This window comes from Bemisia tabaci, chromosome 2 (assembly GCF_918797505.1).
Source record: "Bemisia tabaci chromosome 2, PGI_BMITA_v3".
NCBI lineage: Eukaryota > Metazoa > Arthropoda > Insecta > Hemiptera > Aleyrodidae > Bemisia > Bemisia tabaci.
In genome coordinates, this window is record NC_092794.1 from 27,548,694 (window position 1) to 27,563,193 (window position 14,500).

The window sequence follows — 14,500 nt, forward strand, 5'->3', positions numbered from 1 at the left end:
GTTCAGAAGCGACAGTGCATGGCGCGAGGATCACACTTTTGTGTCATGCCTCGGGTCATATCCATGATGGTGTTTTAATGCCGTCTTGGATTTTGCGGCATGTTAAGTTGGGTTCATTGACGAGTGTGATCTGCTGAGGAGGTCTAGAAAGACCAAAACCGGTATAGATCTCTGGCCGTGACTCCAACTTAATATTCCAATGCAAACTGCCGAAGCTGAACACCCTTCTCAGTTTTGTACTGGTACTCATAAGAGTTAAAAAAAAAAATTGACTCAAATTTTAATTTTTGGAACTTCTTGACTCTGATTTCCCCGCGAAATGGTGTGGACCCAGCATTTCTCCATCTTGTTACATTAGTTTGAAAGTGTACAAATACTTGAATTTGAATCATGAGGAACTTGAGGAGATAAATTGAATAAATACCTCATCAATAACTTAAAGGCAGGTAATAGAAATAGAATGAGTTACAAGACGTTCTAATTGGGTATAGGCCAACATTAGGACTTTATTTACAGTTAAAATACCCATTTGTAACAAAGGGCTCATTTACAAGGTTACTCCAGTAAAAATATAAGCAAATAAAATAAAGGCAAATCAAATGAAAAGATAGAGAAATTTCATCTCTTGAGAAACAACAATGAAACAATGGCATCACTTGTGGAGAGGGAGAAATTCCTCAGATAAAAATAGCATGAGCAAATAAAATAAAGGCAAACAAATTAAGGGTAGAACATTTCAAAGAAGTAGATCATCAGATTCTAACACTGATTCCAAAGATCTTCCTAAAACTGATGCATAACTTGAGAAAGGGGAGAAATAAAAATTACGACCATCTCCAAACTTTCAGCTCTTTGGAAACTCTCAGTAGCACATGGTAGACGAAAAGTTATGCCTCCTTGAGGCGAATTTCAGCTCCTCCGAGAAAATCTACAATGATGCCACTGTTAAAACATAATTTAGAAAGCGTATGAGCAAGGATTCTAACTTAAATATTTACAGTTGTATAACAAATAAATGCTGGTGTTAAATGGAATTAATTACAATACATAGGTTGGTAAGAAATCATGTGACAGAAATAGGCACTGGGGGGAGGGGAGCTGTTTACTGAATTTCTGGATTTTAGAAATATTCTGGTTCATACTTCAATAGTGATTCTAATGACCAGAAATAAACTACCTATGACAGCACAGATCTAGATCATAGATTGAGAAGGAGCTGAAAGGACTTAGATTTACAACATACACTTTTCTTTTGGAATTCCCACAAATTTTTCACTTTCAAAATCCCTGACTTTCACTCATCATGGCGAACAATTATCTGGTAGAAAAATGTAAGATAACATTTGCACGATGCAGAATGGATACAAGCGCTATTTCCCTTAAATTCATCATATATATTTGATTCACTTGTTTGTAACTTCTATGATTTTAAAAAAATAATCCATCAAAAAATTAGACAAATTAGGCTAAGATAAGGAAAAATTTCTTTACGTATAAAAGACGGACTCAGCGATAATGAAAACTCCAGAAAAGTTGATCAAGTGACTTTCACACAGTTCTAAAACTACGTGCACTTTTTTAAAAGCGTATACATAAAAGCAGAATTTGATAAATAGTATTTTATGGATATTATTGCGAAAGTTTAAATGCATGATTGTCAACCATAGCAAGACTGAATCACACAGGTCAGTCACTAGGCATCTCTTTCAGATCCACTCCACTGATCGACCATACCTAGTGTGGCCGAAAATTGGCTCACAGTCAGTCTGAAATAATCCTGGTGAGAGATGGATTGCATTTCAACTTCTCCCATCGATGAACAAAAGGGTTTCAAAACTCGTCCACGCAAAAGACTGATTTAACTTTGGTCCATACAATTCTGAACTTTCAGAGGTCACAACCATGGCAGAATTAGTTTGGCATAAGAAACTGATACAACTTCATAACTACAATAAATGTAATGCATTCATGACAACAAATTTCCTTAACTCCTGATCCTCTATTTTTAACATAATACCGAACCATCTCACTTCCTATACTTTCAAATATTCCTGAAATATTAAATTTAGATATAAATAACAAATTGCCTGAATTTTCAAACAATCAAACACAAGGATTAACTCAAAGAAGGAGTGACAGTAGAACTCCGGTTACATAAATTTAAATTTCTGCATCTTAGAATCTTTGGAAATCGGCAATTGTGCAGCCTTTCCCTCTGATTATAAAAATAAATTTAGAAAGTGAACGAGAATTAAACAATTAACTATCTAACGCACTCAGAAGTATTTAAGGTGGATCATCAGTTCATGGGCAATGCATTCTGGGTACAATTGATATTTTTTAATTTTTTACAATATTAGTGGATCAGTTTGGGAAAATCAAACTTTCAGTCTATATATCAATCATTAATGTTCGTGCCGAAAATGATATTCCAAAATCTTAAAATGCAGTCACAAGTTCTGTTTCTGTTTTGCAACCAATCTCAATGTATCGGCTGTAAATTGGAAACTGTACTTTGACTTTGTTTCAAGACTACGGAAGATGACTTTCGGCACGAACATTCCTTCGTGATTAATCTGAAGACTGAAATTTTGGGGTTTCAATTTGTAATATATCCATTGTACCCAGAATTCATTGGGCAAAAACTGAAGATCCGCCTTAAAACTAAAACAAGTCAAGATGTCCGGAACTGCAACTGGAATGATCTTACTTAAACTTTTTTAAAAAAGATTGCAACGGTCAGTTAGCAATTAAATGTAATTACTTTAAATGCCCTGGGAAGTCAAGGAGGGTCCTAAATTTTAGATTTAAATTCTGAAGTTACGAGGCTACAATTGGTAAGCGTAAAGATCGAGTAAACATCATCATACACATCATCTTGATCACAGCCAGATAGTCCTAACCTAGCGATAGAAAATTTCTGTAATGGGCAAAGGCCAATTCCCAATTAGCCTAATCGATACTTTTACAGTCTTAGTTGGGGTGCTAAATCTCCTTCCACTTGGTCAAGATGGAGAATCAAACTAAGTTAAAAAGCCATCATTAGCCAAGAAAAACGGTGACTAAGAAACAATACTGCCCAACTGCAAACTTAAAATTTTACAGGACAAAGAAAAAATTTTGTCATTTTTGTAACTTTGAGGTTAAGTTTGCAATTTTTTTTTTAACGCATAGATAACGCTCCCATGGGAAATTGGAAAAAACTACAAACATGAGTTTGCGAGGATATAATACTGCAAAATGCAGCAAAGCCACTTTTATCGCAAAAATAATTATTAGTTAGACGGTATTGTTCCTCAGCCATCGAAAAGCAATAGAAAAAACTGGATTCCAGTTTGCAAGCGTAAAGCTACTAAAAAAATCAGCGACAAATCTGCATTCAATAAAAACCAACACATTCTGTACCCCTACTTGACATAATACTTTTAAAATTAGCATATTTCTGGTGGCAGAAATTATAATTGCCAATTTGTAATTCATAGCTCATTATCATTGGCAGGAATTTTTAATTTTGTTTTTAGATAATACGCCCTCAATAACCCAATTTTAGACAGTTCAATAGTTCCTTTACATTGCTCTTTGACTGAATTCTCTCAGAAATTCCCTCCAAACTACACTGAGAATGTTAAGGGCAAAGGTAAATTTTCCTTAAAATTAGAAACTTACATAATTCAGCCGGGTCACTCGGGCATAAATGCAAAATCAAGAGGTAAAGCACCGAAGATTAGGAGAATAAATTAAGAGGATTTTAGAAGGGATTGAGTTTAGGGTAAATGCGGATGATAGTTTGATAACTCCTTAAAATTAAAGCTCCTGCACTTTCACGCAGAATTAAAAAGCTGCTATCTTGGAGTAATGAGAAGATGCAGCGAGTTCAACTCTGCTGAGTTGAGGCACCAATTCAGGGTGTCTGCAGGCAAACTAAAATGAAGATAAAGATAGATTCTATGGATAAATTATCCTGACCTTATATAGATTTGACAGTTTACATATTTACAAAAAAAAAATGCTTGAAAATAATTTGAACATCTTTTGAGCTTTGAACACACTAAAATAGAACAAAATTGACAATTTTTACAAGAAAACTTTGATACAGTTCTCTTTTAATAGATTTAAAACGAAAGTGCCACCTTTTAGAAAAAAACTACTGCAGCGTGTATATTTTTACTTATCCAAGTCATAAGGACCCTTTACATTGTAAAATGCAGAACCAAGAATACAATTTCAGATAAGGTGACACTCGTTACCTTCAGAATGAGAATGATATCTGGTGACTCAGCAAAGCACTCTGACTAATGTCCTCAAGAACACTCGTTTGTTTTCGCTTTTATTACTGAAAATTCTATTTATAATCTAATTATCCCTGCGTTAAAAACAAAGCTTATGTTGTAAAAACTGTAAAACGTCAATGGTTTAAGAGTAACTTGAGCTGCATTGCCTTTATTACTTTCAACTCCATGGTTTTCATCTACAGCAGTATCCATGACTGAGATTGTGAATGACATCCCTCAATTATTGCAGAATTGTAAAATTTCTGCTCTTTTAAGTTTTCAAAGGAAAATTAAACACTTTCACTCTTTGAAATTATCAAAGAATATTTTTTACACAGAGAGGAATATTAGTGAACATTTTTGAGAAATTACAAGGATTTTTTTTTCAATTGCAGAAGTTAACAACATTCGGAAAAGAGATTCATATGTTCTAATTCAGCCATCAACACGAGACAGATATAAAATACTCTATTGTATTGGAGCAAAGCCAAAAATAAGCTTGTTCCACAAGTACAGACCAGATGTATTGTAAAATAATTTTGAGTTCAGACGTGCTTATAGGTTCTGCATCTATTGATGAAACAATTGGAGTTTGGTGATCCTTTGTTTTGAGTATGGTGACAGTATCAATAGCACTCTCATTCTAAAGGTACTGAAGGGTGAACAACCATGAGTAGTGAGCACATTTGTCGATAACATGACCAAAAATGTGAGCATAGAGGACAACTAGCAAAAAATAAGTTCATATTAAAGAAGGAAATGAGTAGTGATCCAATAAAAGATATTTTCAAATCAGAGCAAATCGAACTAAAAGTGTAAACCGATTGAATACATTATTTTAGAGGCCGTAGGGTGTTCCATGCACGAAGTTTGAGAAAATTAAGCCAACGCCTGCTTGAATCAAGTTAGCTTCAGGAGAAAATTTAAATAAGAGATGCTTGCAGCTTAAAATAAAAATGAGGACAAATATGTGCCTTCTACATTGATAAATTGGCAAGACTTGAACAACAAAAATAGTAGGTAACGTTTAAAATATCATTGAAAAGTGTTCTTTCACTGGAGATTTGGCGATTGCTTTATTGCTTATATTTTCAAAACTTTGGCTTTGTTTAAAACTATTACTGAAATTGAGTTCCCAATGATATTTTAAATTTTACCAGCTTTGATTTTTCTAGAAATGTGTTTAGAGGCTTTTCAAAAGTCAGGCCAAGTCAATAGCCAAGGGTTGCAATTACTAGAGGAAAGCATAGAGATTACCATAATCCTAAAAACCACTAAGAACATGAAACACCCTAGGGTTTGGTTTCTTGGTTTCAACTAAAATTACAATTCTCTAAGATTTGCCAAAAACTGAGAACTGTAAAATGTTTGTCTCTAAAATGTACCAAAAAATTAAAAAAGAGGAGGAAAAAACAGGAAAATTTAATTCCGATGATTTCCAAAGAAGCAGACACCCTGTTATCACAACAAAAGTCACAATCAAAGACTTCCGCTTTGTCCACATAAGTACAATTCGCAGAACTTCAGGCAAACTTGTTCCCTGGACATATTTTACCTTAGCATAATTTATTCCGTAGAACCCTGGTTTAATGCATTAATTAGCCTGAAGTTTTGCAAACTGCGCTCACATGGACAAGGCCTTACTGGCAGTTTTGAAAATAATTCAAGACATTCACTTACTTCGATGGTTACTTGTTTGAATTTTTTTGATCTTCTTTTTGAAAAAGCATGTCTCGAGAGGCACCAAAATTTGTTTTAATAGAAAGAATAAGGGAGATAACATAAACACTTCCTTTATCATTGGGGTAAAACACAAGGTTCAGCATTAAACTACTCCGAGTGCATTAATATCTCGTAGCAGAGTTAATTTAAAAAAGTGCCACTACCCCCATTTTTCTTAGGTGACATTCAAAGAGTAACAGAGGAATTGTGATGATTTATGTTAAACCTAATTTCATGCTTCATTGTTTGTGAGCTATATTTTTCACGAAACACGCCTTTTGTGATTATATAGTTGCTTGCAAAAATAATATCTATACTAAATTTTCGAAAAACATTAACAGAAATTGAGCGGCTAACCTTCTTTGAAGCAAGTTTGACTTCTGTTGTCTTGACTCTCAACAAAATGCCTGATTCACTTTCAAAACGGCCAATGAGAGTAATTTGAAATGAGAATTTTCACTGTTTACAACAACACAGGAAAAGTGAGAATGTCGCAGTAAGACAAACTTGAAAACATAAATACAGAGCTTACAAATAGCTAAATCAGTAGTAATTAGGATGAGAAGAGGTGAGCACCTTGCTAGAACAGAGTAACTAGCTTCGCACCACTTTGGTTTCGTCTTTGTGCGTGAGGAGGAAAGCACCGACCAACGCTAGAGAAACTCGATCGAGCCAAGCAATCGGATTTGGGTAGAACAGTCCGCCTTCGAAGAATCCCAGGTGACCTCCATGCTCCAATTCCATGTAAACAACTTCTTGACGTTTCTCTGTGAACAAGAAATCATTTTATTTAGGTGTGTGATTTTATTAAATTCATAATTTAACAAATATAAAATGTAAAAGATCCGTTACATGCACACGCACCAAGATTTTATCTACTCCCTTACTCTATACAATTATTTTTCCTACAGATTCAAACCAATTGATACAGGTATTGATTGAAATTTTACAATAAGGATGACTAAGCTAAAGAAAATATTACAAATCATTTTGCGATGGATAAAATTAATCCCTCTATTCCCAATATTATTTGGCCATGTAAAGTAAATTTTGGCTCCGGATTCCTCAAAGTTGTTTACTGGATTAATATAAATATTGGAACATCATTCTGAATTCTTGAAATAAATATTGCGGTGATTGAAGAGCTTTGACCTTAAAATATGTTTCATCCCGCCAGGAAGAGACCAACTCAAGCCGCGAGTTTTTAAAAGTATCTAAGAAGGTCATCTCCAGTGAAATGATACAAATTGTCAGAATTATAACTTAAAAAGTTATCCATCTAATTCTAGCACTAGAAAGGGGAATTGTTTACTTACGTGCAAATTTTCGGACTGGTTCGAGAAGAGGTTCTGGTACAAGCGGGTCATCTTTGGCATTGATGAAGATTATAGGCGTTTTTATGTTATCTAGGTAGTACACACAACTGCTCCATCGGTAGAGCTCTTCCAGCGTTGAGAAGTTGTACACTTTCCTGCAATCCAAAAAAGTTTTTGGTTGATTTCATATTTGGGTTGGGGTGCAGCAAGTATTATTCAACGGACAGTATCATGCAATCTAGATCTTTTCGAGGTGATAACCGTTTTTTTTTCTTTTTTTTTTCGGATTTGGACATCTCCCGAAAAGTAAAGAAGATTAATTCATCTTCTGAATTTTTCAAGATTTTTTTCAGTGTCATTTTGGCTGAAAATTTCCTCTTTTTTCTAAAAATATAATGTGATCCGCATATCACACTTTGGACCCCTGAAATTTGGAACTTTCAATAATCAATATATAGTTGCTTCTGCTGTTAGTCACAAAATTGCAAGCTGAGATCTAAATGTCTCTCATTGAGACACATGCCTCCTGCACCCTCATCAACAGAGGGAGGGGGATTCAATTGTCAAAATTATTGAGGAAGAAAGCTTCAGATCCACTGTTACATTAATACTAAGAAGCCACTAAGATCAGTAGGGTGTTTCTGAATTTCTTGAGATGGGATATTCAGTAACTTTTTCTGAAAATTTTTGGATTTGCAGGAGAAAGGTGCAAATAAAATTCTCCAAAAATCACTAAAATATCTGAATTCTATCAAAAGAAATTTGGTAATGTCCAAAGGTTCTTACAGGGGCATAATGTTTCGAAAGCACAGCAAGACAGCAGGGTCACTATTACACTCATTACCCTCATTAAAAGTACGCAGAAAAAATAAGGCAATTCTATTAATATGAGGAAGAGAGTTTAACATTTTTTTGTCAATTATAATTGGGCTCTGAGGACTTTTTCATGAGCATGCTGCCAGCAAAATAACATTCTACTACGCTCACTACAATTATCCATCTCTTGTTATTGATCGAACTCAGCTCATTGCAATGGAGCTAATACACAATTTATTTTATGTATTTTTTTTTTCTTCCCCAAATTTATACTTCAAAAGAATGTGAGAGATGAGAAAACCTACGATTTCCAGGTGTTTATTTAATCAAATTTTACCTGCACAAAAAGACGTTCAAAGTTGCCAAAAATCCAAATCCAACTAATCAAAATCCAAATCCGTTTCAAACGGAAAAATACAACGTCAACAGATTTTGTGATAATTGACCACTATGTAACTTCTCACCCTGGTTGGATTATTCAATTTCAGGTCGTAATTGTAAATCGTAAATCAAGGTTAGGTATTCCAACTGTGCTTGGAATATTATCAATTTTTGAGGTGATGTCTTTTTCATAAAGCTTTTGTTCATGATTTGAATCATTCAGCAATTATGTTGCATCCGAAGTAAGGAAGTTGAAACCACAGGCAGTAACCTCATAGGACGCCATAAGCCCTAGGCCAATGAGAAACCTTCTATTAGTAACTAGGACTTCTAGCCTCTCATTGTCAGTTAAAAACACAAATTTAAGATCTTCAACACTGGGAAATGTGTTTTTCAATAAAACTTGAAGTAGCTGAACGAATGCAATCAAGGGATCAAAAAACTTCAAATGCTGCTATGGTAAGGCTACTTCCCGCCGAAAAATAAATGCCAAATAATGTGAAAATATTAAGATACCATCTTGAAATGTTGCGGGGTGATACTTAGTCGTAATAGGATAGGAGTAAACATGTGAGAACCCTCAGTCAGCTTACACTGTTTTCCCATACATAAATATGTAAGTCCATGTACACTGTAACATTATTATGCATGGAGTTAATTGAAACAAGAAGGTTTAATTCAAAATCAGACAGTTAGGAAATGAATAAATCATTTACCTTGTGTATGCATCATCCAACTCTGGCAAAGTAGCAGCAGAGATTATCTCACGTTCATTTAAGGAGCACTTTTGCTTCACATCATCTGCTAGAAGGATCCTGCGGTGCTTCATGACTACACCCTTGATCGCTTCAGTCATAGCATACAGATAAAACCGTCGGAAGTTCTGCCAATGCAGTAGCCAGTCTGTTGCTCTGAAATTAGATACAAATACAAAGTGTGAAAAAGTTGTTACAAAACCATTAGATGTTGATTTTTACACAAAATTTCCAGCATAATTTGGTCTTTTTTTGTAGAAACTTCAAGTTAAGTCAACTTAGTATAAAGGATTTTCCAGAATATGAGTATTTTCAAAGGTAAAAACTACGGCTATGCCAATATGGCCTTAATATTATTAAAACTGGGGGGAGGTTTGGAATTTTTTGCAACCCAGAGCTGCTATTTGGACAGTAGTAAATATTTATAAATTCTTTTTTTGATTAATGACTTACGCATTTGCATCGTACGGTTGACAGACAGAGACAGCACCTAGTAAGTTCTCTGGTTTTTTGTAATGGGATTCGGCCAAATACTTTGTGATGAGATTTCCGCCCATGCTGTATCCAAATGCGATCATTTTGGTCTTTGGATAACGCCCTGCGAGATGCACTAGCATTGCATCCAGATCTGCTGTGTAGCCTATTAAAGGGTACACAGAAAAAATAATACTGAAATGGTGAGAAGCACGCAAAGGTTACAATTTCTTAATCACTCATTACCAGAATAGCATGCTACTGAAAAAGTTAACATTTGAGCTTTCATGGATAAAGATTGGAGATAATACTGAAAAAGAGGAACATGACGTATGATTTGAAATTTAGCTAAAATTTATGAAATCTAGTATGAAAAAAATTGACATTTTCACCGAAAAAAAAAAAAAAGAAAAAAACTGAGTAAAATTGAAATTGACTAAGAAGTCTTCTATGATCCGATATTTTGTTTTCGAAGTCCTGGATGCTGGTACGCCCTGTTTGTCAGGCTATCTAGTACTTAGTATCATATATTGGTTTAGATAGTATCTCGATATGAAAATATTGATGTATAATAGGACAGTCTTTAACAGAGGAGAACCTTGTGTTTTGGGAGACAAGGGCTACGCTTGTCAGTTGCCTAACAGACTTTTGTAAAAGAGACAAAATGGATTAATTTGCATTTGGTTCCTTATCATGAATCAAGTTGCACCCTTATGCAATCACAAAGTAGCTTAATGATTACTCAGTACTTCAATGATGTAGTTTAGCTGTTTCCTTACAAAACAGAGAAGAATTAAGTGAATACCAAAATGAATACGACCAAAAAATGTTTTCAGACTGAAATCAATTTTTTTTTCTCACTTCAGGTGCAAAAAATGACCTACAATTCATTCAAACTGAAATGTTAACACTACACAATTTTTATTGAGCACAAACGTGGATTTCTCATAGTCACTTTCAACAAACAAACCTATTTTTTCCCCCGAGACCATTGATTCTCATCCAATAAACACTGCTAAAATTACCTCCACATAAATAATGTGAACATTATGTTCAAGAAATGTTAAATGGACCTTTACCATAAGTGAAAATTCTGCGTCCAGTGACAGGGACATTGGGTAGAACTCCAACATGATTGAGAACTGCACAACGATATCCATTATTCTGGGCGTAATTGACGAATGTTCGGATATAATCACTTTCTGACGTATTGCAGATTCCAGGAACGACTATCAGGGTTACATCCTCTGTAAAAAGAAAAAAAAAACATGAGGAGGCTCCTTCTTCAAACAAAAGCTTAATAGAGCAAAATAAGGCTCAAACTTGTGTGATATTAGTTGGCAAGTTACAAGTTGTAAGTACAAAAGTGGTAACCGTAAACTTAACATAGGTAGTTAGTTGCAAGTGAAAGGGTAATTCCACTCTTCAATGGCAGATGTGTCCATGGTTAGGATTGCAAAAACGAGCTATGTCATGAGTTGATGCATCGGTTTTGTTTGATTTCAATTTGCAGAAATCAATTTGTCAGAGCCTAATCCACTATGTGTTCTTGTTCGTATGGAGTTACCTACATGACATTTCCCAGAGCAGTTAAAACATTTTCTTTATTGGCCTCTGCTCTATATAATACAACTCTTTATTCCGAGATGCATACTGGGATAGATGGAAAAACATTTTGTGTTCTTAGGAGAGTATTGCTTGAGTTTAACGGCAGAGTTCATTTATTACTTTAACCTTCATACCGGCAATGTACACCGGCACCGATTGTTGACACTATTTCTGGCTTTGAGCCATGTGATAAATGTATTTTCAATGTCAACGGTGATATAAATTTTAACGATCAGGTCGCTGAGGCTACTGACGGATGCTATAAAAATTTACAAGATTAAATAATTTATATTTTCCTCCATTATGCAAGAATCATGTAGTGAATCTGAGTTTAAAGGGCTTCTTCAGTCCCAATTAGAAATGAAATATTAAAAAAAGTAAGGACAAAATTAAGAAGGTTCCAACTGCTGAGAGTGGTTTCTGATTAGGGTCAGTAGCAGTTTCGCTAAATTATTATCTCATAGAACTAACAAAGTGCGCTGATATTGCAAAGCAGTTTCACACTGTTTTTGCTGTGTGAAAAAAATTGGAGCAACAATATTTTACCGAATGAAAAGAATAAAAACAAGAGAAACTATACTTGCCATCATTTATAGAGCCTGCAGTTGGATGAAATAAGTCATAGGTTAGAGTTGTTTTATCAAGAAGTGGGATGAATAATCTTTCTCCAACTGGCCATGGGCAGCAAGTGCGGCCGAGAAAGCTGTAGAGAATGGTTTGAACATGTCCACTGAAGCCCCATAGTCGTGTTGGGATGTATCTAAATAATTAAAAAAATGAGAAATCAATTTATAAATAAAATTGAAGAAAAATTAGGGATAAAACTAGCAGAAAGATAAGTGTCTTGCAATGTAGAAGATGATGCTAGGTGCGTCACCTACCATTGGTACAAAGTTAGTACACCCGTAAATTAAAGGAATTGAAGAGAAAATTTGATGGCATTGACTAACTGTTTTCTTTAAAAACACAGCAAAAAAGGTCTGTTTGAGTCATGGGAACTGAAGATTTCTTTATTTTGAAGAAGCACAGTTTCCAGAAAAAAAACACTCTTGGGTGCTTGATCATTAGATATATCAGCATGACAGAACAGTGTCCTCCATCTAATTTGAATAGGATTTTTGCAAAATATTTCCAAAAAGTTATAAGAGTTACATGGTAAACAGAGGGCAGTTGTGAGACTTCGAAGAGATCACGGTATCCAATGGCCTTGAACTGCAAAACTTGGATCATTACTTCATTGAAATTTGGACTGGATTTGGAGTTTTAGTTCTGTACTTTTTGGCGAGGCTACGGAGTTGAGGGGACAAGATTTATTATTCACAACTTCATCAAAGTCATTTTTTTGCCTCCATGAACGTGCAACTTCAGCAATTACAACTTAGCTCTCGATCGATTGATAGATTTTCTGTCCGGAGTTGACACCAAAGTATCGAATATATCATCTCATTATGGTGTCGAGAAGTGCGGTTAGGTGTTGTATACTGCGATTCATCCCAAATGACAATACTTCTAACTAGCGAGCAACTTGCTTCAAATGAAACGGAAAAAGAATGCAGCCAGCCGATGATAGAAATTCTGTCTGAAGCTTGACGACGAATCTTGCGTAGGTTCATTGCAAAATAAATTCCAATCATTTGAGTTTGCTCAATAAGCAGATAGTTACATTCAGATATTATACAGCAGATTCTATTGACAATAAAATAACGACCCACCATTAGGTTAGTGTAAGTTACATTGGTGATAAGTGCGTATTCTGTCAGGGCCACACAAACATTTGAACTCCCACCGATGAGTACCGATGACAATCATTCTCAGACTAATTATAACTCATTTTGGGGAAGGCGGAAACGTTAAAAGCCTCCACTCATTTGATTTGGAGTTTAAAAACAGAAAATAAGGCTTCAGGCATGGTCGTCTGAATCCGAGGCTACACCAATGCCACCCGAATGAGGGTCATTCAGAGCTTCAAAATTGGGTTAAGTAAGTACAAAAAACGAAAAAAAACCATCCTACACAGAATCAGCTAGCTATGAAGGAAATATCTATCAATTAATCGCTGACAAACTTCTAGTACATACATTCTTACTGCTGTAAGTTGATCAACTCGAGCCTGCTTCAGGATTCACAGCATGCATTGAGACATGTAAATTATACGGGGAACTTACGGTTCTTCCAAGATAGGTGCAGACTTCAAGATCTTGTTGAGGAAAGAGGAATCACAATAATAAAACACTGGTTTTTGCGGCTGACTGTTCACGTTTAGAATACGAAAAAGCACGCAAAGAATCAAAGCGAAAGCGAAAAGGAGGAACGCCGTAGACATTCTTGACGGGGTAATGATTTACGCGTCGAACTCATAAAGCTAGCTACTTGTTACCGTACATTCATGATCGGGTTGAATCAAGATATTAAAGGTTCAAAGATGAGCACTAGAACCAACAATGAGATCACTATCCATTACGGAGAAGACACAAATGTAGCGTAATGGTGATTCACGGCCGAACCCTGAAATCGCGATTCGCGAGGAGGTTGGTGACGGTGGAATACCTTGACTTCTGATAAATACCTCGCACCCCTCTCCTCCCTACGTCGGACAGTTGATACAAGGAGTAAAAAACCAAAAACATTCCGAATTTCCGACCACGATCACGTGTTCCTGGCTTGCTTCTCAGGCGCAACTCTTTTATAGTCTACATGCTATAGTCTATATTTATAGTCTATATGCTAAAGTCTATATGTACTTATAGTCTATAGTCTCTAGTATTATTTAGTGCAATGTGTGCCCTGCATCCAAGTGGTCTAAATTGATAGAATCCTTAAGAGAGAAATTTTTTATGTATTTATTGATACTAAAATGAGGTCTGTATTCTGTGGTGAATTCCAGTGGCACCCTCTGCGGGGGTTGTACGCACAGGATGATCCAAATATCTGCGCGTTGGAAATCCTCCCCCGCCGCCCTAACCTTTGGTATTTTAGCCCTGTTCGCTGAAAAAGGCTTGAAATTTGAAAAATATCGATAAGGAGTGCCCCTATGAATATGTAGCGGCAGTGTAATCTGATTACATAACGCCGGGATTCGAAATTTCACTAAAAAAAGTGAATAAAAACGTTAACTAAACGAAGGTGTTTTACGCAGTGTGTAATCGCAGTGACTGAC

General features: G+C 35.4%; 1 protein-coding gene across 1 annotated transcript; it reads right to left on the bottom strand.

Annotated features, from left to right (window-relative positions):
• Positions 1–481: 481 nt before the first annotated feature.
• On the bottom strand, positions 482–13,996 carry Hydr2 (abhydrolase domain-containing protein 2). Its single transcript, XM_019044604.2, has 7 exons — positions 13,509–13,996; positions 11,928–12,103; positions 10,815–10,982; positions 9,715–9,901; positions 9,223–9,417; positions 7,310–7,464; positions 482–6,760 (listed from the first exon to the last, which is right to left on the bottom strand). The coding sequence occupies exons 1-7, from the start codon at positions 13,664–13,666 to the stop codon at positions 6,588–6,590; spliced, it is 1,212 nt and encodes a 403-aa protein (XP_018900149.1). The 5' UTR covers positions 13,667–13,996; the 3' UTR covers positions 482–6,587.
• Positions 13,997–14,500: the final 504 nt, after the last annotated feature.

Bases quoted from the DNA above. Each gene is read 5' to 3' on its own strand.
- Hydr2 (XM_019044604.2), bottom strand. From the start codon at position 13,666: ATGTCTACGGCGTTCCTCCTTTTCGCTTTCGCTTTGATTCTTTGCGTG. The intron at 12,104-13,508 runs GTAAGTTCCCCG...TTAATTATTTAG, and splicing joins GCACCTATCTTGGAAGAACC to ATACATCCCAACACGACTAT. The intron at 9,902-10,814 runs GTAAAGGTCCAT...ACCCTTTAATAG, and splicing joins ACGCAGAATTTTCACTTATG to GCTACACAGCAGATCTGGAT.